This window comes from Pocillopora verrucosa, chromosome 1, assembly GCF_036669915.1.
Source record: "Pocillopora verrucosa isolate sample1 chromosome 1, ASM3666991v2, whole genome shotgun sequence".
NCBI lineage: Eukaryota > Metazoa > Cnidaria > Anthozoa > Scleractinia > Pocilloporidae > Pocillopora > Pocillopora verrucosa.
The window spans coordinates 20,783,903-20,811,115 of record NC_089312.1 but is presented as its reverse complement, the minus strand read 5'-3'; the positions used below and the strand labels follow the sequence as shown (position 1 = coordinate 20,811,115).

General features: G+C 38.0%; 2 protein-coding genes and 1 long non-coding RNA gene across 3 annotated transcripts; 2 read left to right on the top strand and 1 right to left on the bottom strand.

The window, feature by feature from the left end:
• Positions 1–504: 504 nt before the first annotated feature.
• On the top strand, positions 505–1,632 carry LOC131781194 (prolactin-releasing peptide receptor-like). The gene has a single exon (XM_059097837.2). It carries the CDS (start codon positions 505–507, stop codon positions 1,630–1,632), a length of 1,128 nt encoding a protein of 375 aa, XP_058953820.2.
• A 559-nt stretch (positions 1,633–2,191) lies between these two features.
• On the bottom strand, positions 2,192–17,492 carry LOC131781193 (adhesion G-protein coupled receptor D1). The gene is made up of 22 exons (XM_059097835.2): positions 17,071–17,492; positions 16,951–16,987; positions 15,149–15,313; positions 14,080–14,247; positions 10,720–10,793; positions 10,282–10,365; positions 9,392–9,563; positions 8,938–9,072; positions 8,339–8,399; positions 8,145–8,259; positions 7,966–8,018; positions 7,477–7,612; positions 6,914–7,017; positions 6,662–6,764; positions 5,932–6,082; positions 5,588–5,654; positions 5,424–5,490; positions 5,253–5,338; positions 4,931–5,057; positions 4,109–4,150; positions 3,527–3,670; positions 2,192–2,650 (listed from the first exon to the last, which is right to left on the bottom strand). The coding sequence occupies exons 1-22, from the start codon at positions 17,107–17,109 to the stop codon at positions 2,633–2,635; spliced, it is 2,148 nt and encodes a 715-aa protein (XP_058953818.2). The 5' UTR covers positions 17,110–17,492; the 3' UTR covers positions 2,192–2,632.
• Positions 17,493–22,368: 4,876 nt separating this feature from the next.
• Positions 22,369–26,597, top strand: LOC131781224 (uncharacterized). Its single transcript, XR_009339942.2, has 2 exons — positions 22,369–23,347; positions 26,394–26,597. It is a non-coding gene; the product is annotated as an uncharacterized lncRNA (long non-coding RNA).
• Positions 26,598–27,213: the final 616 nt, after the last annotated feature.

Sequence of the window (27,213 nt, the reverse complement as noted above, 5' to 3'; positions counted from 1 at the left end):
CCCTGCTCAAGAGCCCACCTCAGCGGCGACGGAAAATGACACATAGATAAGCAAGGGAAGAAAAACGACACCGTGCACAACTGGTAGCCATCCTAAGACGTTTTATCATAAGCACCCCGGTCGACTGGCCCGTCAAAAATAAAGACGCCAGAATACGCGTCTTTAAACGTTCACACGAAACCAATATTTAACTGAACACCTGCAAAGAGTTTTGATTGTTTGATTTTCCATAAGCAATAAATTCTGTAGCCAATAGAATTCCCCTTAAATACAAATATGTGCCACATGAAACAGACTCTCAATTCATTTCAATTCTGCGAGACGAAAATAGGTTCCTCAAATAACTCAGCTCGGTCATGCTTTACTATCGAACCATTATCAATAATGTCGGGATCGTCGTCATTTCATTGAAAACTGATAGAGGAAATTTTCAATTTGTTTGCTTTTGAAATTATCGCTGATTATGGTGTATATCTTTTTCAAGCTTCTGAGATTACAGTGACGATGATGAATAACTCCTCTGAACCAACCGTCTTTGACGAGGAGGATTTCGAAATGACAGACATCGATGACGTCACAAAGATTGTCACTACTAGTGCATACGCGATCATCTTCCTGTTTTCATTCCTGGGAAATTCGCTCGTCATCCACATTGTGCGCACGCGTGTGAGCATCCGTCGCAACCCTTTCAACTGGCTTTTGGTAAACACTGCTGTAGCTGATCTCTTGAATGTGACAACAGCCTCTGCCCTCACGGTGCCAGTCATCTTGTGTGAAAACCGATGGATATCAGGCGTAATAGGTACGATCCTGTGCAAGTTGACAGTGTATATGTTGCCGGTTTCCATCTGTGTTTCAATCTGGAGCCTTGCCATCATTGCTATTGATCGATATCTGGCTATTGTGTGCGCCATTTGGAAGAGGAAGAGAGCGCCACTATCGCACAGGTCAGTGAAAAAGTCCATCGTTGCCGTGTGGATATTCGCAGGCTTGATATTTAGTGAGGAGCTTTACAAGTACACAGTATACGAGGTGGAGGGGGAAGCCGCTGAATGCCACGGGCAGTGGCACAATATGGAGCCTGAACTTTCGGATACTCTTTATCGAGCTGAAATCATTGTCAGAGTAGTCATCACCTATGCTGTTCCGCTCCTCGTTATATCAGTCCTTTACTCACTGATAGCCAAGTTCCTCTGGACACACAAGCCACCGGGAAATGCCACATTGCAGGTGCATATCAAGCGAACAAGAAGACACCGTGCGGTTATTAAGATGCTGGTCACAGCTGTTGTCGTTTTCGCCATTTGCTGGCTTCCCGTTCATATCGCCCACATCATGGAATATTTTTACACTGATATTTACAACATGATTCCCTTCGGTACCCTAGTAATGATGTACTGGCTGGCGCATGCTAATGCTGCAATCCATCCCTGGTTGTTCATTTACTTTGGCGAGAATTTACGAATGGAGACGAAAGGAATATTCCAGCATCTCAGCAGCAGAAAAACCAACGTTTTGGAACAGTTCAGACAACAAACTTTTTCCCTACCAACGCTGTATACTGATCCAGATACGGTTCGCAGAGCCAACAGAACAAAACGCGATTCATTCATCGCTATAAACGCCATTTGACTTTGATTTGGTTCGTAAACTCTGCTTGATAAATTGAGAGCCATGATATATCACAGATTCTCCGTTCATCGTATCAGTGCTATGGTTTCTTTCTTCAAAGCTTAGTTGGCAGAGCTCAGATTTTGTTCGTTAAGTAATCCCAGATTTAAATTTTATCTACTACATCTGCATAAAAACTGAAGGTAATTGGGTCACAATCTATTGACCTACCATGATTAAAACATTTAAAATTTTTCTTTAGTAGTACCTGCATTAGAAAAGGCTTGCATGAAATTCGTAGCTAAAAAGCTGGCTTTGGGTTGACCATATATATGTATATGTTCAGAATTCATATTTCTTGATTTCTGTAAGGTAAAGCGCTACCTTGCTGGTGGGGTAGTCTTTACATCAATTAACCATAACATTTTTTGATATCAGGATATGCAAATACTACATAACTAGAATAGATTTTGTTACTATGTAAAAAAAATTGATTAGACATATACTCACTTATGTAGGATAAAACTGCTCAGTTTTAGATATACACTATAAACTGATGTTTTAACTATGCGTCACAAGAAAACTGAGTACAAGAAGCATCCATGATGCTTAGGGTTAAAAAGTATCTTAAAAGTATTCATTATGACAACTCTTTTCTCCATTTCTTTACACACACTACCAAGCTATATCATGAACCTTGTCAGTAACCTTTAGACTAAATACTGCTTATTTGATTCCGGAAGTCCTACGAGGGTCTCCCTTTACTACGAATCACTGATTGTCTAAAATGTACCTCCCGTCAATTGTGACTTTCAGAAAACCGGTTTTGAAACTTTCTGTAAGTATTCGAAGTGGACATATTTTCGATGCAGTTGCACTCCCTCCAAAGAACACATCTATGGCATTCCTCTCTTGGTACTCTTTATCACCTCATGGCCAATGTAAGCATCAGTGAGCACACCTTGATGTCACAATGGGCGTGTACATCAGTTGTGAATATGGGTGTCATTATGGCATGTTATCACTCAGCTGAAGAAGGCTGAAAAAAAAGGGAAGGTGCTGTTAACTTTGGGTGAGGATGTGCCTTTAACACTCAACTAAGAATAGTGAGAGAACAGTGGGAGAAATCTTCTAAGAGGAAACGCATAAGGGCAGGTAAAGAAAACATATGTAAGTGGTGGTGTTCCTTTCTGAGTCAAATGACTTTCATTCATGCTGTTATAACGTGTGCTGTGATGGAAGCTGCGTTGACCGACCAAACATCCTCAACTCTTGAACTTTTGAGCTTGTTCTTCTGAGTCTCTGAACGACGAAATAGGACAAGTCAAGTCATTTTACGCAATTAAGAAATTTCGGGAAAGAAGGTACACTTGTGAACTGCATGTTTGATGTTTACTTCACAAAAAAAAAACTTGTCAGCGGCAGTTGTCGAGCAAGACTTCCTTTGATTCGTATGAAACCATAAGCGACGGGGTAAGAGGAGGGCCAGGGGAGTTTTAGATCCCCCCAAACAATAATGTTTTAACTCCTGGTTCCACCACGAGCAAAAAAGTGGTTAGACAAAATGTCCTCTTCTGCAGCCTTTAAAAAAATTCAATTCATCCGGATCAAGCTTAACGAGATAATATTTTGTGGGCCACTTCTTTTATGGACAACTACCTTCGTCAAAATCGACCAAGGACAAATACAGTGGTCTGTCTTGAGCAAAGTGGTTTCTTTGTGCCAACAAAATATGAGCAGAAGCAATATTGGGAAATTTGATTAAGTCTCTCTGTTTAGAAACTAGTATGTCTAATATTGGAAAAGAAAGTCCTTGCATCAAGGAATTCTTTTGTCAAGAAAAACTCGACAAGGAAAGTTGCAGGGCTTGATTAATAAGCGATGAGTTCAACCAGTGTTTCTTCGCGTTACTCACCTTGAATGTAGAAGCTTTCTCTGAGAGGGAGCTCTGACGTCCTAAAGGTGTTACAACTGAGGAACCCGATAGTCGTTTACGGATAAAGCGGATGGCTTTTATTGCCTTCCACGTCTCTTTCTTACGTTTGAAGTTCTTCCGAATCTAAAACAAAGACAAATGTTCTTCGTATAACGTTTTATTGTCAAGTCTGTTTATTAGCTCAGAAATAACTGTTTTTACCTTGATTTGCACACACATGCAATCCACGTAACGTTATCTTTGGAGAACTCATCTAAAGTTAAGGGTTTCAAAAATAACTAAAACTGTCCCCTGAAATTGCTTCTTTGGCGTCCACTCGTTTGTTAATGACCATCTGGTGAATCGGGAAACGTTTATCTCCTTATTGTTTATAGTCGAAGAATATTTTTCCAAGTTATATTAAATATAACTGATAATCAGAGAAATGAACAGAATTTCTTGGCAAGAAGAAGAATAGTGGTTCAAAACCTTGATGAAAAAATTATGATGATCCGAAATGTGATCACAACAAAATCAGTTTATATTCCTAAATGTAGATTTGGTTGAAACGGTATTACATACCTCCGAATTAAACAAAGAGTGAAGGAGAAAAATGAAAAAGCCCTGCAAAAGACAGAACAGATTATATGTGCATTACCACTCCGTATTCTAGCAAAGCGCGGGCTTCCGGTCAAGCAAATGCAAATCTGGTTTCAAAGTTTCCTTTGTCTGAGGTTACCCAGAGGACGCTTAAAACAATGACATTTGCACGCGTAAAATTTCCGTTATGTAATATTCAGAAACGGAAGAGCAACTACTGCATGTTAAAAGTTGCCTACGTAGTGGCCGTTATGTTTAAAATGGCAAGGGGAGAGATTCGATACAAAAGAAGGATGAGATTAAAGGTCATACTGGACTGCGCTCGTCTGGGCACAAACGAAGTCCTGAAGCAGAAGGGACATGGTAGTTATTTACGATTTGACAGAGAGTGGAAAGGTAAGACCGGTTCTCTCTCGAACTCAGTCTGAACATTTTCCGAAAAACCCAGAAAAAATTGTTACTTGTACCTATTGCTTTTCTGTCACCGATTGTGTTAAAAACGAGACATTATACACAATATAAAACAGTTACAGACTAAATGCGCGAAGTATTATGATCGTAAATTCGCCATTTTGCGCGGTATTCACGCGCGTTTTACGCGCACGCCGTTCAATCTATACGCATGCTTTACATGTGCGCGATTCAAAACTACGTGTGTGCTTTCGCAGGTAAGGCAAAGTACATGGATGTGTTTTTTATTGTTACAGCTGTTGCCTCGGTAGTGTTTCTATGCTGTTTTCGTAAAAACCATGTACTCCTTGTAAGATCTGATCGTTATAAGTTTTGAAAAGAAAAAAAGATTACCTGCATGGTATTAGACAGAGCGAATAGATACTGGAATGCAACACTATGAGTAGCAAACACCAGCAGTCCAAATAACCAAGTAACTCCAAGAAGAGGAAAAAGTACCACTAATGACTTGAGAGTAGATCTGAAAATTGAAATGAAATGTTTCTGTCATGCAGCAAAGTCGGTGGCCTTGTAATCAAACTAGTATCTGTTAAAGGCTGTTTTCTTGATATTGTCCTGTTTTTGATCATGTAAATCAGGTTCATCTGTAATTATGACAGGCACGAAAGCCTTTCGAGATAATCAATGAAACAGAACTGAAATCTAATGACTTTACCGAACGACATCGCTCATGCAAGTTCGTCCCGTCGTGTGAAGGCGACAAATCTCATGCAAAACCAAACCCAAGATCACAATGTTCGCCTAAAGGAAAACAATTCAAAACATTAATTGAGAGAAGAGATTTTTTTCTGAGAAAATAATCATTGTACCGTGGCTAAAACCTTACCAAAGTGGTAACAGCTACAGGAATGATAAACGCCAACAAAGTGTTTCTTTCGGGCGAAATCCAGCAACTGAAGAAATAGAAAGAGCTCATCTTCAGTTGTGACAGGCAACATACCGCTGAGAAAATAATGAACTCTGCCACAATTTTTTTGAACTCGTTTATACCTTGTTTTTGTGCCATAGTCGGAGTACATACAAGCAGCTGTTACGAGAACAAGCAAAGCTGGAATCCCTTTTGAAAGAAAACAAATTTTTAGCCAGAGAAAGTAGATTAGATAATGTTGAAATCACAGACCAATGGAGACGTAAGGGAATTCGAATGAGCCAGACCAAAAGATCAGACGACACTATCGACACAGCTGATAAAATCAAATTATCTTGACATACAAGCATAGTTTTATTGCCTCTTGGGTTGTCACGCGAAGATTTCTGACATTTGTCCTTGGGATGAACATCAGCGAAACACTAAATTTACGATAGACTCTCAACCCCAAATTTACATTACTCACCCCAAGCTAACACAATGTAGTGATAAATTTTAGAAGATAAGTTGAAGACCTTCACCACCATGGTGTAAAGATGAAGTCCCTCGCAAAGCATCCAACCGAATGATACCAAGTAGAAATAATGAAGCATGATCGCCGTGAATTTACACTGTAACTAAAGGTGTGAATAAAAGAGAGACGACATTACGAGGTCCCTTCCTGTACCTCGCAATCAGTCATTAGTAATCATCTGGGGGAAGGATTTAGGGGGGAGGAATCACTAGGTTTTCAGGGGGGTGAGGAGGGGATCAGTCGTCTCCAACAGAGTACAAAGAGGGGAGTAGCTGCCAGTGATGGGAATCATAGGAGTATTGCAAAGCCTCATGGGGATAACAGATAAATTTCATCGTGACACAACCAAGATACTCCAACCGCCCGCAGACGATTAATGATGATCTACCCCTTATTCGATAACGAAGTTCTTTGTTAAGATTCCATCCTTGAAAACTATTTCAGTGATTTTAGTTTTTCCCCTTCTCTTTTCTCCTTTCTCTTCCTTTCACTCTTCAAAAAGTCTTCGCGATTTTCTGAGTTTTTGATTCGTTTCGTATCAACTGTGACCCGGCTAAATTGAGATCACGCATTGACTAAATATTTCGCTCTTAGATTTTGTTTCATTAAGTGAAAACCACTGTCAGTACGTGAAATCAGTAGATAGAAAGCGGTTTAAAGGTTCCGTAAATATTTTACAAACCTCGTTTTCTGTCTGCTCTATTCCAAACAAAAATATGGTTTGGGAAATGGCAATGGACACCAGCAAGTTCCCATGAATGATGTGACGGTCTGTGTTCAGCTGACTGCAAGCAAAAAAAAAAAAGTTAGGGAACAGGTCTCTTCTCATTAAAATTTCAAGGTTTTGCACAAAATCCAAGCTAAAAAATTTCGGTCTAGCTGTTTAGTTTACCTAATTTGTCCAAGCCTGATTTTGGTTGAACTTTAAACTTACGTGAAAACAGCAAACGACGTAATAGCACCAACAGCTCCAAATAAGGATAAAATGCAACCAACGTATGTAATGATACCCAAAGCAAATTTGTCAGCTTTTGGCACCTGGGAGAATAAACAAGTAAATCTAAACTGGGTCAGTTTGATAAATCAGTCAAGGATCGACTAAGATCTTGCAGAGTACATGTAAACAACATTGAAAATTCCGATTTTGTGGCATGAGGTGGATGTTACATATCTATCAATGACGGCGGAGCGATATTCAGTAAAGTAGGGGAGGGGATCTGAAAATCAAGTCCTGGATGCATAAGCCACTGTAAAGGGCTCTGTTGAACGTTATTTAACTTTTGCTTTAATCTATTTTTTCCGGGGGGGAGAGGGAGGAGGAGAGGGAAGAGAAGGGGAGAGGGAACGGGGGCCACTTCCTCTAACCCCATTACATGATTACCACTTAGCACCCTTCACCATATGTTAGGCCAGTTGCGCGATGAAACAAAATATTCAACTCAAGCTAATTCTTGAAAGAACAAGGATGAGTTTCCAGTTGTACGTTTAGACACCTACCGAATACTCTCCAGATCCCATAAGAACAGCAAAGTTGGTGAGATGACCACAGGCGCACACAGTGTGTGTCCTGTTGGACCTCTCTGTAACCACGTGACAACCGTCACGTGACCAAGCTCCTCTCCCTTGAATCGTGCTGGTGTAAATTTGAAACAACACGGTAAGGATTTTGAAAATTCGGTTCAAAAGTTTCAATACAAAATGGCGTAATGACGGAACTCAGCGTGACTGCTGGGCGAATCCTGTGATTAAATTTGCACAACTTGCAAGAAATTACTCATCACTTTGTCCTGTTACGTTTTGGAAATTAGGACGAGCACTTAACCGGTTGGAAAAAAAGGTGTGCGTGTAGATGGCACCGGGCATCAGTACCAAAACAATCAATTTTTTTTTTTTTAAGTAAGCTGCTATTATGATTCAAGCGACCAATAAAGTCCTAATGGTCCTAATACTCTAAGCAATCAGCTTTAGAATCTGTGCAACACTTACTGTTTTGAAAAATTCCAGAAAGCGCAATATGTATACTCATTTTCGTCAAGAGCCTGAAAAGAAGAAAATTTTACTGTCGACCGCCAAATATAGAGATAGACTAGAGTTTCTAAACTTCTTCGTAAGCATCCGACAGCATGCGCTGAATTTCAGGCGAATATATCACATGTCTAATTTACCTTAAGATGTTTCAGTATGATGAGAATATTCCTTTGGTACTTGTGCTTTACCGGCATACATAGCGACATGGATATCACGTGGCTATTCAGCCTTAGAGTTTCATTGGTGTCGCTCCTAAAACAATCACAGCAAAACGTACGTTAAAATATAATTAACATATATCTCAAATGCTGGCAAACGACTAAATACTTACAATCGTACTGGCACAATGGCATGTAGTCTTGAATACAGAGCACCAACAGAACGACACGGATCTAAAGAATTGGCAGTGACTGTATGTTATCTATTTTCTAGTGTGCTGTAACCCCAAAATTTTCCCAGTCTTGCTAATTAAACAGATAAAAAAATAGGAAGTAACTGAGGAACGCAGAGTGGAATCAGAAATGCCCAGAGATTATTCACTTTAAAATCTCTGGACATTTCTGTAAATTTATTTTCACGGTGTCTATCCTTTAGTCAGTGCATGTGTGCCTATAATGCGGTTGGTTCGATAATGAAGAGCCGAGTAAAAGCGCTCTATTGCAAAACGGAGACACACCTACAACTTCAACTGTTAACCCTTTGCCCCCAAAGAGTAACTAACATATAATTTCTCCTTACAATATCATCCCTGAATCATACATTAAAGTCACAAGATTAAAGGAAATGATCACCAAACAAATAAGTTCTTGATTGTTAAACAAATTCTCTTTGTCAGGACCTTAAGAAATGTATAGAGAACCGTATGGAGAAAAGGCTTACTGATCTTAAGGTTTAAGGGTTTAATGTCATACAGATACAGTTGGCACCTACATTTGCCTTCAGAAAGCAGTTTCCTGGGTAATTGTATCTGGTCAGTGAGTTCATCCCAATGCATCTGCTTTTGAAGATACAGAAGAGATTCTTGTGGAAATCTGTATTCCCCGTTGATGTTCGCACTTTCAAACACTGAATTATAACAAGAATCGTATTAATTTGTCATCAAGAATGCGATAACTATTTATTTCTCTTTCCCACAGCTATGTTTATCATATTTTATCGCCAAAATTTTTATATCATTTACTTATACGCACATGAAGTCACGACCAACGTCAAATTTTAGTAAAACATCTTGCCACCCTAGCATTTTGATTTATCAAATATTAACTGATTCTAATATAATTTTCATCTTATTTCTTATCTTTCCATGCATTTCAATCTCCTTGTTACCCGAAACATCGAAAAGGGAGAAATATTTAAATAAATTACGACGAGCTTGGTTACTTACAAAAACTCTTGGTAAATATTCGTATGATTTCGCTGCTATTCGCCAGACGTTTTTGGGCCTCCTTCCACAGGTCTTCTAAAATTGATACGATCTTAAAAGCGTTAAGATAAGAAGAACCGTTCCTTGGAAAAGTCAAGCTCCCAAGCACGTCGTCGGCATCCTCAGCCGTTGTCTAAACGGAATGAAATGCAATAGCGTGTTGCCGGATGTAATTTGCACACATAAGTCAATCAAATATGAACCGCTTCGATTTAGCGTTGTCAAAGTAATCAAAGCTGCCAACCAAAAGAAGGGAAGTTGAGGATGAGGAAACGTTAAATCGAGATTGGCTTTTGGTAATCAATAGGGCATGATTACTTAATGCTGATTGAACCTTTTTGCTGTTTGCGGCAATGATTCATTGATTGCAATTTTACTGAATGAAGTTGTGTAATGTTGTTAACTGTATTTTGAGAAAAAAATGTTCATTGAATCTATTGATCAGTTACGTATGTTTTGACATTTGTGGCGGCATTGAAAAGGCTTCAACGCGCAGAATTCGTGCGCTAATGCAATTCCCTTAAAAAAACTTTGCCCTTTATGTGATAAAGAAGAAATCGCATGAATCCTCGGGCAATTAAGGATTAATTTCACTTGCATTTTCAAAGTTTTCCCAAAATTGACCTCGTCGCTTCGCGACACGGGTAATTTTGGGAAAACTTTGAAAATACAAGTGAAATTTATCCTTAATTGCCCTCAGGCCCATGCAATTACATATACTAACACTTCAGTCTTATTCAAGAGAGAAATTCGGCTGAACCGATTATAAAGGTTTTAATAGCAAGAGTTGCTGGGATAAACTAGAGTTTTGTGTCGCGTTTTGTGTCAAAGAATAATGTAATGTAACACACCTGTAAAATATCTAGTATCGAAGCAGTTTTATTTCTCGCCATGCTTTCCTTGAGCTGTCCAGCTTCGTTCTCGAAACACTTAAACTTTGGGAAAACAATATTCAGTTTATGTGCTGGTTTTCATATTTACAACAGGACATGGAAGACTTTATTCCCCAGCAATTATGCACCTTGACAGTTGATTAAATCAAATGGAGCAAACTTAATATCTCGGGTCAAAGATTTCCCAGCGAACAGTTGCGATCGGTACCCTCCCCCCACTAGTAAAAAGGCAACAGAGGACTTTTGATCATGAGATGGAAATATCTGTTCCGTGGCTATCAGGCGTCTTTCTAAAAGTTTCAACTCAGAATTTCGAAACTGTTCCAGTATCATATCCAAAAGTCCAATTTATAAACTATCTGTGTTGATTGTTAAATTTTTGGAATCGTTACCTACCATTTCCTCCAAGGCCACCGATCCACAATGTTTCGTTTTTATTGGTTCAACGGTTGGGTGAGAATTTTTTGGATCTAAAGAAGAGAAAATGCAGTAAAGTTTTAATGTGACATTTAGACTTGGTATTTCCTTGTTATCTTTCCTTCCTTTGAGTTAGTTTGTTGAACTTTTGCTGAGGGTTACGAAAATTTTTTAGGTTGGAATCAACAAAAAGAGAATCTAGCCGATAAAAATAAATAATAAACGCTTTACAAACTATTTTGTGTTTTCCAAAATAGCACATTTTTGGATAAATTAATGATTTTCCCCGGCAAGTTTTGGTAATCACTTAAAAATAATCAAATCTAGCGGACAAAATTTAAAATAAATTGAAAATTTACATTTCCTCTGCAATATTTAGCGTGCCCGTAAGAAACTACGTGTTAAGGGACAATCATGAAAATATGCAGAGGTAATCCATCTAATCTGCCAACAGTCAGTCACCGAATGTTGCAGAAATCCTGCAACCTCTCATGCACTGAGTGTCGCAGAAATTCTGCAACCACTCATACACTACTGACGCTGGGTGTTGCAGAAATTCTGCAACCACTCATTCACCAGGTGTCGCAGAAATTCTGCGAGCACTCATACACTGAATGTCACAGAAACACTGTGACCACTCATACACTGGATGTTGCAGAAATTCTGCATCCTCTCATTCACTAGATGTTGCAGAAATTCACTCATAGATACAGGAATATAATAGTCTTTCTCCAACCAGTCAACAGATGCCACGAATATTCTGTCAATTAACTTTCAACAGGAATTATGTACCTAAAATAACACATGGCTTAATGCCACACGATAAAATTCGAATATTAAAATGTTAAAAAAGTAAGCAATACAATAACAATTTAAGTCATATCACTTTATTTTATGATCAGATACAAAAACTGAGTGAAAAGTATCATTAATTTGATAACATTGAAGTTTGTTATACAGCAAATAAGCAATCTTCTCCAGCCAAATTATATTAACTAGTCCCGATTTCAGTCCTCTGACCTATTTTAAAAGATTTGTATATGTGATAAATAGAGAGCAAATATATCATTTAAATCTTGCATTGTCTTGCAATAGACCACATGGGAATTGATGCTCGACCCTCTAATGAAAACCTTAAACCGTTCACTGTTCAGAGGAAAACTAAATTAACAGTATCACAAACTTTAATTAATATCTCCACCAATGTTTACAGTAGGTAATAATGCTACTTGTGTATCTCAATTAGAGGGAAAAAATAAGCCTCTAGGAAAAACAATCCCCTCTCTCTGTCAGCTGCAACTGTTTCCAGAATAAGAAAAATCAAACCGTGCAATGCATAGGCGGCCCAAGCTCCAGCTGGGAGATGATCATCTTGCGCAATAACAGTCATGGCGGAATTATAAGAGTTTATGTGGGAATATTTACGACCGCTCTAAGGAATAAAAAAATACATCAAATTCTCAAAAAAAATACCTCACCTTACTTCCACAGCGTTTTGCTTGTTATCTGACCGCTTACTTTGATGAAAAGAACGCATTTTAGCGAGTTGTCTATTTCGAGGTTTTCAACGTACTTGGTTTTTCTTATGTACGTTGAAAACCTCCAAATGGACAACTCGCTAAAATGCGTTCTTTTCATCAAAGTAAGCGGTCAGATAACAAGCAAAACGCTGTGGAAGTAAGGTGAGGTATTTTTTTTGAGAATTTGACGTATTTTTTAATTCCTTAAAGCGGTCGTAAATATTCCCAGACAAACTCTTATAATTCCGCCATGACTGTTATTGCGCAAGATGATCATCTCACAGCTGGAACTTGGGCCGCTTGTGTGCAATGTTGCCTAATAGGTCACAAACCAGTGAAAGGGATAATGTACTGAAGACCCACTCTACAAAGCCATTGTGAGGACGCCTTCTGGTTTTGGTTGGATTCTGCATTGAAAACAACGGCGGAATTAACTTAACAGGATTACTTCCACCTTTTCTTTGATTAAACGAAATTTTAAACAATTTGAAAACAAACTTTTAAAAGAATCTTAAATGTGTTGGGAGCTCAACCTGAATGTGTACAAAAATTCAATTACACGATTTTATTTTCTTGCAGGGAAAAGAAAATTAATTTCCTTTCAACAACTTACCTTTTGGCATTTGATTAAAAGCCTGATTTATGAATAGTTCTGTTTAATAAAGCGGGTACGGGCCTCTGTTAATAGCCTTTAGTTTCCAACCGTGGAGTTATTTTCACAAGTTTATCCTGTCATTCAAAAGACATCACCATGCACAGTATTGTTATTTCAACTAAGATCACTGAAAAGTAGAAAAAGCATAAAAAGAAAGCTGATCGAAACTGTTGGTATGCGTGGGCCCTCTACAATTTGTCTTTTTTTGAGAATGGAAAAGAAACGATTCAGAATTTCTGCAGCATTGACCTTGCAACACATAAAATTTCTTTAACTCAGGATTTCATTGCCTGCAGAATTTCTGCTGCTGCGGACGTCATACCGTGCAGAATTTCTGCAGCACTGGACGTTAAGGTGTGCAGAATTCCTGCAGCACTGGACGTCAAGGCGTGCAGAATTTCTGCAGCACTGGAAGTCAAGGCGTGCAGAATTTCTGCAAAACTGGACGTCAAGGCGTGTAGAATTTCTGCATCATTGGACGCCATACTATGCAGAATTTCTGCAGCACTGGAAGTCAAGGCGTGCAGAATTTTTGCACGCTTGGGTCATCGAACTTTGCAGAATTTCTGCAGCATTTAACGTCGTACCTTGCAGAATTTCTGCAGCATTACACGCCACACCATGCAGAATTTCTGCATTACAGTTCTTGATACCATGTCAAATAAAAATGAAAAAACCGCTTAAACGTATTAAGGGTTAAAATCAAAGACTCCATTCTTAAACGTGCGGAGCACTATGTGCACTTTGACCAGATTTAACAACCAACGCGGTAAAAAATTGAATATTTATATGAGTAAAATGCACTTACGTTTAACTTTCCGTTGAATTATACAAAATGTTGATCTTTTGAAGCAACACATTTTCTTAATCCGTGAAAACTGAAGCATTTTGCTTTTATTACATAGGAGAAATTTCCTTTTTATTTGCCTAAATAGTGCTGCTTTGAAGCCAACATTTCACTTTGTCTGGAAAAAAAGCACGATATTTTGCGGAACACAGGACCCTAGTGACTGCTTAAAATTGCTACAATAGATCATTCTAATAAATTAATTGTAAATTCAAATTGATATTCTGATGATTGTTTGTTAGGAGACGTCATATAAAACAAACTTGTTTTAAAGATACCTTTCAAAGCTCATCGATGATATAAGGGATATTCTTTACCTGAAAATGAAGATGTAGTCACTAATTGTCGTGGTGTCGTTGTATATCGGCTGTGGGTAACATTGATTGACGGGGAAGGTAAAATTCCACTCGGCTTCGGGCTCCTGACGCTCGTGGATATCCTAGGAGTAGGAGTGATTGAACTGCGACAAAGTGAAGCGATTTGAGCTGAAAAAAAGGTCCATTGTTATCTTCGAAACAAACGATCTTTATTTCTCACTGATACGTAAGATCATTTCTGTAACCTCGATGCTGTACACCATATATAAAAGAGGAGAATTCATGCCCACGACGGCTAAAATCAAGTGTAAACCTCTCAACGATTGGTAAAAAACCGCCGCCTGGTTAGCTCATGTTGTAGAGCGCCAGCTGTGGGGGAGGTCGAGGGTTCAAGATCTAGCCTGGACCAACACTCAGGGTCTTGAAATAACTGAAGAGAATGCGCGCCTTTGCTGTGACATCTGCAAATGGTTAGACATTCTAGACTTCTCGAATAAGGACGATAAGCCATAGGCCACGTCTCCTGCCTCTTCTCTGTACTGGTTAGCTAGACCAACGTTAATGAACCCGCGCACTGATCGCAAAAAGTAGGGAACTTAGCTCCGGTGTTGTGGTCTGCCCTTGATTCTGAAATTGAGGGCATCTACAAAAATTCTTTAAAAAAATTGCAAACTGCTCAATGCAGTCCGGCCAAAATCCCTCGCAAAGTGTTATAAAGCGCCATGGGCTAAATGGATATGGCGCTATAGAAATCCTTCATAACCATTATTTAAAATTTATATTATTTAAAATTGGCATCCTTTTGTCTCTCATTCGATTATAATTGAATTTGGATCAGATAGTCTGTCTTTAATCGAGCTTGGCAAAGATTTTTCGTCAGTTTGCTATTACTAACTTAACAAACCGTAATACAATTAATGCCAACCGTCTCCTAGACTTTCTAATTCACCCAATCCACCTTAAGCGCACTAAGTAAAATTCAATAGTACAAAGTATGGACAGTTAAGAATAATGTTTAATAGAGTGTTTGAAAAATATAAAATAATTAGTAAATAAACAAAGAACTTACCTCTATTTGTAATATTCATGCATCTGTTATTCACTGGATTGTAAATAGGGCTACGCGATGGGCATGGCATTAAATACGCCTCACTGCCAGGTAATTGACAGTCATAAAACTTTGCACAGTCATTTGGATCGGGGAATTGGCCTGTGATTGAGCACGTGAAGCTGTCTGCAAAAAAATTATGTAACACGAAAATTTTACGACGTTTAACTTTTTAACTCCTGTAACCGACGAAGATAGAATTTCTCCTTACAATATCAAGTAAGACAAGTGATGAGAATAAAGAAAAACATTAATAAGGGGATTATTAATTGATCCAATAGCAAATCCTGAGAGTGAAAGGTTTAAGTTCTCTCTTCTTTCTTTGTTATGTTTTCTTGGTTTACAGAAACTAGTCTGTTTTTTTATTATTTTTCCATAATGCACAAGAAATGTAAGCAACTAACCCTGTTTTTCCTTACCTACCTTACACATCTCTTTGGGGGAAACTTATTTTGAAATCATTACTTCAGTGAAGTGTTTGACTTTTACGAATTGCTTGTGGAGTGTGATAGAAAATCTAATCCTTACCATCATCCGCGTGGTGATCGCGACAAGAGATTATGTTTAATACGTATGGTACCGAAAGGGTATCTACTAATCTTCATTATCTTCATACAAGAAAAGTAGCAAAGAAGTAGCCTCATTCAAAGCCGTTATTAGACCTCGTCACCCAGCGCTTTCTCTCTAGATTACCACAAGAATCTCGGGGGACCAGCAGAGGAAATGAGTATCCCTTTTCTATTCCTGGTGCCAAACCTTGAAAAATTTCCGGTATTTTAGCTTTCCTGATTTGAGGGCAGTGGATCGATGAAAATCGCTACGTTGCCGTAAATAAACCTCAAAACAATAACAATTGTATCAACAACAATCACCTATATTGAACAGTCGCAATAAAATTATTCGCTTAAAGCACTCTCACTGGCGCAGTGACACACGCACATAAGCAACTCAGCACACGCGTTTCGAGCCGCCAAACCCCTAACTCTAGTTCGCCCTCCTCGCTAGCCGGTTCGAGTCTCTCGTTTTTAACCTCTCGTTCCGCAGCGGTGATGAGAACCTACTCGCTAGCAACTTATGAAAAATATTAACAGCCAATTTAGGACTAAATATAGAATGAAGTGCTTTCTAAAAAGCCTACTAGCTCTTGCTCAAAATGATAAACACCATGCGTGCTGTATAACATTTGGTCGGCCGTCATTGATAGAGCAAAAGGAAAGATTATTTTATTTGCTTTTGCTTCAAATATTCCAAAATGTAAGGAAATAAGGTCTTGAGGGGAGAAGATGATAGATATTTAAAACTACTCGCTTAGAGGAAAACTACAGCTGAGGAACAGGAAGGACTACAGAGCTCAATATGCAGTCGCTCGTCACCTCCAAAGCGATAAGCACTCCTAATAAAAACACAGCGCGCAGCACGAGTACGTACTTCACAGGAACGATCACCAATTATTAAAAACATTTCTACCAAAATCAATTTTCATAATTATCCGTGTGATTCTTTCAGATAAAAATATCGAGGATAATGGTATTTCACTGTACAGTGCGTATTGTCACGGAAAGCATCAGTCAGTAGACCACCGACATAGAATGGAAACCGAAGAGAGTCAACTAGGATACTACATGTAATTATATCATCAGCAGTGCCCTTTGTGCCGACCTCTTGTGTAGTCCTGGCCAACAACTTCTCAGGAGAAGGTGAAGAACAAGTGCAACACTTTAACATTACTGCCTGAATTGCAAATTAAATTGGGTTTGACCTACCTACTGTGTTCTTCCCATTTCCATAAAGAATGAAAACCTTAAAAGCGATAACAATCAACACGTAAGGATTCAGTCGCAAGCTATACTCATAAGCTGGCGAAACTCAAGTTCCTTACTCACCTCAATTAGAAATAAAACAGTGCCACTCAGTTTCGACATAGCTGTAGGGAAAAGCTTCGGAGTAGCTCACAATGAAGCAAGTACACCGGCGTTTTTCGAAAAGGCATACACTTCCCCTGACTCAAATTCTTGAGGATAATGTTGGCAATGCTCCTGGGAAACTCGAGATGTTATAAACAACCTGTGGTCACAACAGTGTGCGGAAACTGAAACCGCTTTCTGTCTGTCTGAAAGCTGTTGGGCTGATTTGACCACAATCAGCAAATGTCGAGTCGGCTTACATTAGAGAAATTTACATCATAAGGAAATAAGTTATACCGGATTACCACATGTCTTCTGTTCGACCAAGTTCTTACATCTAACAATAACTTTAAATTAAAGCTTTTAAGCCTTTTGTTTATCAGCCGTTATCGTGACTGTCATTATCAGCTTCTAGAACGTTTAATCGTAATCAAAGTCGGCGAAACTAACTTATGCTTTGTCACTCAACACTTTCGCACAAACCCTTTTTAGCCTTTCCCATATTAGGCCCTGATTTTTGGTTGTACAATCCCTTGGTTGGCATTGTTATCAAAGCGTTACTAAAGACATGACTGGGCGAATTCAGATAAGAGACAACTACACCATTGTAACAAACAAAGTATAGTCTAAAACAGCGAAAGATTGCAATATGTGGCTGTCGTCTTTTCAGAAGTTTTCCATTGTTTTATCGAATTAAGTTGTGGTAAGAATACATATACTCAAAGTTTATTAGATAATGACAAAAAGTAACCAGTGTTTCATTCAGGTGGAGCCTAGAGGCTACCTATTTCCTGCTTTTCGCGCAAAGAACAAAGCTTGTCACTCAAGTATCTAGTTTGATCGATAACCCATGAACTGCCAACTTAAAGGCTTACTACAACGTAGTGTCCCAGTTTTGGAGAAATAGCAATAATGGCCACACACGGACTGCCGTTTTCCACACAAAAGCCAGAGACGCTAGATTCAGAAGGTGATAATTAACAACGAAACTTGTATCGAGCGGAACGCACATAAACTGAGCAGCTGGCGTAAACAAACAGACAAAGGGTCACTATAGTCGTCCTTCAATTTACTGTAAAATGAAACTGGATAACTCCAAACAGCGGACCAAACGCAACAATAGTTTAATTGAGCTCTATTGTGACCCAAAAGTTACACTTATTACGCGGCTGGCATAATAAGAGGTTTTACTATATATACAAAGTGAACATTATCATCAAAGGTTCCTCAGGTTTCATTATATTATAGTTTCCAGTGTGTCAAGTTTGTGACAAACTGATCCACACAAATAAATTGCAATTACATTTTACTGAGGCAGCAGCAAACACAAGATGTAGCTGAACTTGAAAATCCAGAGATTTGATGGGATTGGGACCAATGTATCGGCATCAAACTGTGTCTTTGCAGCTGCCGTTATAGGCCTCAGTTGGAAACCTAAATTATTCTTTTAGGTATTACCGTAGGCATTTCAGTGCATTTCAGCTTTAATTACTCCTTGACGTGATAATACACTAAATCAACTCGTCATTAATCTGGTCACCTACAGGTCAATTGTGATTTCTTTCACATGTTATTTGGTCTTTGTTGTCTGTGAAAGAGGAACTGACATGAAAAGTAACTATTTGATATAGTAAGTAGTGACTTCAAAACCATGTTAAATTATAGGACTGATTGGGTTGCCATCGGCTCAGGAAATTTTTACGCAATAATCTAGGTAGAATTTGATAAATAATTTGCTCACCGCTGTGATGTTTACCTTCGTTTATCAAGAAAACTTACTCAACGCGTTTTGAATGTCGGTTATATACGAAAACCTCGTCGTGACTGAAAATCTGTGGATATAGGACATTTCAAACTTGTAACCGACCAAGCGAAAGATGCTTTCTGTCTTGTCATGAGTGTGGGATAAAGATACGATACCTTGCAGGGACTCTGGAGGACGCGTGTCATACGTGAGCTTAGTAATAGCCTTTCTCGCCATCAACATGGTCTTTGTGGCATCGGAGCGGGGACTGAATTTTTTCTTTGTCCCGCGCTTGTGAAGGACAAAAAGCATCTTTCTCAATTTCTTCACCGAGCTCAAAATTTACCATCTTCTTTGTTTTATTTATAACCGACTTCTTCGACAAATGTCACCGCAAACAGGAGGAAAGTTCACCGTTATCATGAAGCTTCGTCTCCAATCGTGAAAAGTGTGATGATGATTTCTCTTCCCCAGCTCTCTCCGGTTGACTTTATCTTGAGTCTGCTGAAAAAAAATATTTAAAGTAATCAGTTGGGCCGGGTTATTCAAAGCTGGGTTGAGATAAACCAGTGTTAGAGGAAAATATGCATTATTTCAGATGTGAAAGCTTTCAAAGAAAATTTAGTACAATTCCTTTTGTCTGCAATTTGATAATTGGATGCTTTAAAAATAATTACGGAAATTATCCGAAAAAGGCTTTGGAACGAAGGAATTAAGAAAACCGGATTAAATTTAACACTGGGTTAGCGCTAATCGGACTTCGAACAACCGGTAACGATAATTAGTATTTGTTATGCAATTCCCTTCTGCCCTCTTCAGGACTCATAACGTCTCCACTGATAATACTACAAGGATTATTGTTCGGCAAGAAGCCATTTTGATTGCCCTTATTTTTTTTTCACTGCGAGGATTAAAAGGAGCATGATACTTTTCGGAGCCAATCTTTCTGGTATTCACTATGGCTGGTTGAGCAGCCATAGAATTTTGCTTCCTTCTTGTCGGACCTACATTACAAAGGAGTTAGAACACAAAACTCATTTAAGGGGAGTCAAATGGTTTTGACGATTTTGTTCAATTGTAAAAAAAATTAAGGTGGCTCTAAACTGTCAGAGCATATCTGAAAAAAAAACAAATTGGCAAATTTATTTATCTTGACATGCTGAAATTAATTCAGTATTGAAGAATTGCGGTTACCAAATTCGTTTTTTTAAGGTACCGCTAAAATTAAGGGGGGTTTCTTCAATGGTCTAGAGTCTCTGTGGTAACCTTATAAGTTACAAAATGATCACAACTTGCTGATAAATTATTCTGAGTTTTCTCGATACCACTTTCAATCAAACAAACGTAAAGATATGGAAGCTATGATCCATCGAAGAATTGATGTGTAACCATTTTCAGCTATCTTTTAAAGATAGAATGAAACACTGAAATGACAATTTTTTAGGGTTGGTAACTACTGGTGATAAGATAAAAGAAAACGAAACAAAACAAGATTGTTTTAGGGTTGCGGAGATTAACAAGATTGCACCTTTAAACGCAGAAAAGCGATATCTTTTAGAATTCTGAGCTTGTTTGCTATGAATTTGGTATGTTAACGATCGTGCGTTGTACTGAGCACGTGATCTGGAGCAGAGCAGCGAAGTGGTTTGAATGTAATCATTGCGACCAATATAATGCTGTTTCCATGACGTTTCGCTTTGTATGAATTCAGTTCAAGTTCCATGCATCACCTAAACTGATTCAAAATGCAATCCTGTATCTGCAAGTCTGATCAGATCTTGTCCAGACTTGCATATTGAATTAACTGTATACTGTATATTTATAGCGGCTGTAGGGAGCACCGTGAGAAATAACTGATTGTCAACAAAAAAAAATCATTCTTCATTGTTACTGCTCTGAATTGTTTTTCTCTTTGAAGAGGCCTTCAGAATATTGACCTTCTGTGACAGGCCATTGTATTTGTGTCAATTGGGCGTTAACGTCATCACTTAAAACAATTAGTGCTGCACTGAATCCACTAAACAAAGGAATTTTTTTTGTTTTCAAGTTGATTTACCCAGGTTATTATAATTCGCCTCGTAGTGTACAGGCAACTGATCAAGGATACATCTGAAGCAAAGGAAAAAGGGGCCCTTGGAGAAAAAAGGAGCAGGTACATTGATAGCTTGTATAGTAAGTTTTGGTTTCTCATTCCTTATGAAAATATTTCCGTTGTCTTAAACCTCGATATCAAATGATTTGTAATGCTCTTCTATTGATAAAAAGTTGATGTTGCCATTTATTTCTTCAAGACTCAACGTGAATTCTACATCTCCCTTATTTCCCTTGAGATGAAGGCCATTAGGAAGTGATTTACAGCCTCAGAGAAATTTTCAGTGGAGTGATATATAAGCCTGTGTCGTGGCCGCTCGAGATTAATCGCATTTAAATCGGTATTAACAAAAAGGACCTTAGGTGAGAGTTTAACATGCGATCATGCTTGCGGGTAGATTTATGCTTCTTTAGAAGTTCCTCGACCATATTTAACAAAAACAACCGTCAACAAATCGAGTCAAATTTGAGCGCTTGATAGGTTTCGGAATTCTCGGCCAAGAAGCGGCTAAAAATTCGAAACAACAGTTTAAATAATTCCTAACTGTGGCTACAGAGAACAAATATGTACATGATTTTCATGTGTACGTGTTTGCTAGCATCTTTGCATAACAATTATTTTCTTGTATTTTGGGCTGTATCACCATATACTGAGGGTATGTTCACCATAATGGACAACTTTTTTGTCGAAACTAACAATATTGACATGATGTTTACACTTGTGCTGTAAACTTAAACTAATGTTATTACCAAATTAGCATACTTTGTGTAAAGTTAATACAAGCCCACTCGGAATCTGTAGAGCTGTATGTCCTACAATGTTTTCTTACGCCTTGTTTCTAAGGTGATTTCATAATCAAGTATATCTGTATACTACCCAAATGATGTTCTTTATATTCTGTGCGGTTTGCATCTGAGCAGTCGGCATTTACAACGAAAAAAAAATTATTCTGTAACTTCAAAGATGAGCTTATGCCACAACATATGTGGAAAAGAATAGAAGGGACGGGGTTTTTTGTTGTAGTTAAAGGGAAAAAGTCAAAGTATGGAATTACTTACAGTCTTTTTCCGACTTTTCTGGCTAAGATTGCTCTTGCACTTGCACAAAAGCAAAACTAAGGGGACGCAAATCGTCTGTACTGTAAGTATCCCGGAGAGTCCCCTACATTTTCTTAGACTTTTAGTCTAAGAAAATGTATGGGCACTGTAAGGTGTCATAATCCTGTTGCTGCTGACATCGATGTGACAGATAATTGCTTTTGCACTGTTTTCTTTGCCGGCTTATACTTGTCATCAAGTTTCAATAAGACGGCTATCATTTTTCACAAGAATAATGAAGTTTTCGTAAATTGTGAGATCGGATAGGATTAAAATGGGATTAAATCACCTACAGAGCTTGATATGTACTTACAGTGCAGACGATTTGCGTCCCCTCATTAGGAGGTTTCTGTTGATTTCATCGAGAGCTACCCACGTTAAGATACTCCGGAAGACACACCGGGAGCTGAGCGAGTATCTGCAACTTTCAATCAAAAGATCGAACAAGTCACCACAAATTCATTTTCTTAACCCTTGGACACCTTAGAACGACAAGCATCTAATTTCCCCTTACACCATCATCCACGAATCACGCATTTAATTTAGGTCGTGAGAATAAAAGAAATGATCACCTACCCAAGAAGTTCTTGACTATAAAACATATTCTCCTTCTTATCACCTTACGAAGTGTATAGAGAACAGTATGGAGAATATGCATACTGATGTTAGGTTGTAAGGGGTTAAAGTAGTCCCTTGTTGCAAAAAAAAGCCAATTTCTCTGATATCATCCATGAGATTTGAAGCTTCATGGAATTAACGCCAAGTTTCACGATTCCCGTTTACTTTTCCTTCCTTTTTTTATTTCTTGTTTATTATTTATTTATTTTTAAATTGGATGAGTTTATATGATATCGAATAAGATCTCGTAATGTTTGAAATAACATGTACCGTATTTTTTTCATTTCTTTGTCTGGATTTTCATTGTTTATAAATATTTTGGCTTGATTTGTAATTTCTAAGTGTTTGCTTTTATCAGGAGTGGTTGTAAGGATATCAATTAGTGCTCATAAAGCATTCGACCAATGAGAACGCGGAAGTATTGAACTGAGTACTTTATTACCAAGTTCTTCAAATAACAAGCTGCAGCGGGTTCACTGAATGTCACGGAAACCTCTGAGCTCTGTCGGACGTTTCAAAATATTCAGTTATTTCCCGTCGACTTTTGCTCTTACTAGGTAACGGAAAACGTTCGGTGGCTTAAGACCAAGCAAGTATTCCATTGCTTGAGCGGCCTCTGCGAAAATCTGAGATCTAGACAGAGATTAATTCATATTAGAAGGAGATTTCCACATCACATTTGTGTCTAGTTTAACGTCCTCATCGGTAAGTCATGAGAGACAATGATTTTGGTGCTTGTAGATCTTTAATACGTTAACTTAGTTAGATGGTCTCTTCGTAACGAAACAGTTTGTTGTGAGAAACAATTTTCCCTCATGCAGCTACGAAACTTCCGTTTTCTTAAAGTAAATTCTGTTTCATACCTTCGAAAAGCTTGACGCAAATTCAATATTATAATCTGTATGAAGGCATTCGTACACACGCGTCTTCGCTGAGATAATTTAGGCAAAGATAGTGTTTCTTTATATCAAAGTGTCTTTGACTTAATAAATAGCGCATAAATGTTTTGATTTTTATTTACGTAGGTGACTAGAAAGATAAATCTCATCTGCTAATGTCGATTTTGCAATTGGCTTTTGAGACATAGCTAGTATTGACAGCTCAACCCACATTGGCTAGGGGCTAATGATAATCTACTGCGATCTTTTGATAGAATACGCTTCATTTTTTCATCTTGTCTAAAAGTGAATTTATTTGCGTGATTTTTAGGGGCAATTTTTTGTTTCTTGGTTTATTTTGTGTTTTCCAGATATAATACTAGCCTCGAGTAGAAGAATGAAAGCGTTGTCTTAGCGAAAAGCTTTTCACATCCGGGCGATTGATTTAATTAGCTGGAGCGGAACATCACGAGCCTTATCAATTTGATCTCCTTTCAAAGGAAGTCAAAGAATGTCTATTCTTCCAGATTTTTAAGGAAGAAACGGTTTTTAATCGGGGAATTTGAGTAATCTATGGCGAAATTTCGCGGAAAATTAATGTTGATCTTACTCGATCATCTGTCCGATCTTCTCGCACAATTTCATATTTCCCATTGTTATTGAAGCATCCAAACGATTTTGGCTTCATAATCTCCCTCTCATATGAAAGAGCATAACAGTGATTCTGTTTATGTATGCTTTTCGCTGATTCATCCTGCCTGCTTAGTGTCAAGCTGCGCGTTAGCGTGATGTTGAGTCTGTCATGTAAACAGAATGTTTTGTCCCTTATCAATGTGGGTTGTCATAATGTTTTGTTTTTATTGATTCGCAATCGTGGTTCGTTAATCACGGAGATCACGCCAACAACAAGAACCTATATTTCGTATCCTCGCATCCACAACTCGAGAGCAAAAGGTAGTAAACAATTTATTTCAGTTATACTTCAAACGTTACTTTAAAGTGTGCTTGATTCCTTACTGGGAAACGAACGGGTGTTTGCCACAGTAAGTTTCGTTTTGAGAAAGAAAGGTTGTATGTTAATAATGTTCCAGCGTCCTGTAAAAATTCCCCGGCGATGCACGTAAATATATCTGTTAAAAGCAACAACGAGAAAATCGTAAAAATAAGTTGAATCACAAAAAATAGCGGCTGGCTTTGAAGCCAAATGAATACATCACCTGCAGTCTAATATCAGGAACAACGCGAGGAGACAGCTGAATCCATAACAGCCCTCTTAATGATATTCTTCTTATCTTTGCCATAATATTCTTCACATGCAAATACATTAACTTTTAAGAACCATCTATAATATAGAAAAACTAGCTAACTTTTCCATCATTCAAAAATGTTTTTTGAAAACTTAAATTAAAATGGAACGATAGAAATTTCTGGGGCGAGAAATTTTTTCCCATCGGGGTAAGATTTCCTAGATCTATGAAACTGTAAATTTTTTGAGAATTCACCTCATGTGAGAATTATCGGGAAAGAGCCAAATAAATATAAAAGAAACTGACACCGGTGAAAGTGAAAGTCTTCTGACAGTTCAGAAACACGCTCCATGCTGAAAATAACTTCTGTTGACAGTCAGGAGAGTAAAGTATTTGCATTGACTTACTTCTGGTTTGACAATATGTTTTCTGCAACTTCTTTGAAATTCGATCGAAAATCTGGTGTGAAATTTTCAGCTTTCACACGGGAAATCGAATATTGCCGCTCTTAAACCAGTTTTTTCCATAATTCGTTACTTTATTTTACTCTGTCCTTTATTTATTCATTTTTTGCCAAAAGGATATTTTTTTTATATACTTTTATAAACTCTTAAGTCTTCTGGCACTGAAGGAGAGAGAAAATCGACCATTATTAGGTTATTCATGACACATAGTTATCCAACGACGTTTCTGTGAGCTGTTAAAGTTGGCTAACGAAATGTAATACATAAAATTCCTACATATTAAAAAAGTTATTTTTTTAGTTGCAGCTCTGATCAGAGGTATATTGGAAGTGCTAAGGATGACAAATACTTTTTTACTCTTTTGTTATGTTTTCGCCTTTAATGTTAAGCACAATATGGTAATTATTTGGTGTGACTATGAATATAGTTGACGTTAAAGACAGGTGGCGTTTAGACAAGAAACAATCATTACAGCAGAAGTTAATAAACACGGCGCCACCAGCATTAAAACTGTGCAAGCAAGTTTTTAATCACAAAAATTTTATGAATGGTCTGGTGAATAAGAACGGTTTTCAGAGTGGTAATGGTGAAAACAATTCTTAGAGAGATCAATCTGGTCTACATTCCCTCGGGGATACACAAAAGTCACTAAGGAGAAGTCTGTCTAATATTGAAATATTCTTTGTTACCCACAACTGAAACTGTTAGTTTATATTTTCCTCAGTCTCATTGTCTCCGTCATACTTCCTGGGCGCTATCATTGCTCGAACACACTTACTCGTGTCATTAGTGTTTCGTCCATTTAGATCGAATTTCTTGTTAGTCTTGATTGTGAAACTTAAGTTCTTCGGTAGATTTGTTCTTATTTAAGAGAGCGAGCTTCAGAGGGATTGGACTGAGGTAAATTTACCGTGAAATAAGTTGGGTTTCTCCTCAGTTTGTTTCCTTTTTTTAAGCCAACTTTTTCCTTTTTGGCAGAAAAAGAGACAGAAAAACTGATGTTAGACAAAAAAGACAACTTTTGATCTTAATTATAAATCATAAACGCAGGACTTTTGTAATCAAATTGGTTTTATTTTTACTCCTCCAAGAGAGAGTCAAACAGATGTTCTCATAAAATTTAACTACTTTCTATATCTATCCCTTCACGATCGCATTTCAGAGAGCGTCAATCATGGCCCCAGAACCTGAAAAATACAACTCAACAGCCGAGCCTGAGCCGGAGAGTACAGCCGAGCCAAAAACTCTGTTCCCGGAGATAATGACCAATCAGGAAGCGTTCCTTATGTACGGGATTTTTATCTTCTGTCTGGCTGTCTTCTGTATTTTGCTGCTGGTTCTCTACATCAAATTGAAAAATAAGTTAGTTTTATTTTCATTCTCACCTACTTATTATTTAAATTTGTTCTTGTTTCTTAAACAATAAGGGGTTGATGAGAAATCACGATAGCGAGATCTACCATTGGGTAAATTTAAAAAAGAACTGAAGAGAGAGCCATCGCGAATCGCTGGGATCATTTTCTGACAGCGTTACACCTCTGTAAAACATTTAAGGGCTAAACATGAAAAAAATCTGCAGTGGTAGTCTGAGATTAGACACATTTGGGTTTATGATTTAGAATGAGAAAGACTGGCAATTGTTCAGTTCTTAACCACTTACAGGTAACGGTTTGAATCCACTTGATCGTGGAGTCTAATCGTCCGGGTGAGAGTAGTCCTGGGTAGGCCTTTTCAGTGTCGGTAGTGGTGACAGGCAGACAACCTGAGCGGAAAAGGAAAGAAAAAGAGTCACCAGAAAAGAGTCATCAGAGCCAAGGGACTCTGATGACTCTTTTCTCTCAAAAAAAAAAAAGCGTTATTTTAGTGAAGGTAGTGGGACGCTTTTTATGTTGAACAGAGCGGAGAAATCATGTGAAACATATTTCCTTTCGATTAACTTTTAGGGTGAAAAAACTGGCTAATGCAGCTGGATCGATGGACAT

Excerpts from the sequence above, each read along its gene's own strand:
- LOC131781194 (XM_059097837.2), top strand. The coding sequence starts at position 505 with ATGATGAATAACTCCTCTGAACCAACCGTCTTTGACGAGGAGGATTTC.
- LOC131781193 (XM_059097835.2), bottom strand. The coding sequence starts at position 17,109 with ATGTCGAAACTGAGTGGCACTGTTTTATTTCTAATTGAG. Across the intron at positions 6,083-6,661 it reads TAGAGCAGACAGAAAACGAG|TTACAGTGTAAATTCACGGC; the intron begins GTTTGTAAAATA and ends TCACACCTTTAG. Across the intron at positions 5,491-5,587 it reads GACTATGGCACAAAAACAAG|TTGCTGGATTTCGCCCGAAA; the intron begins GTATAAACGAGT and ends CTATTTCTTCAG.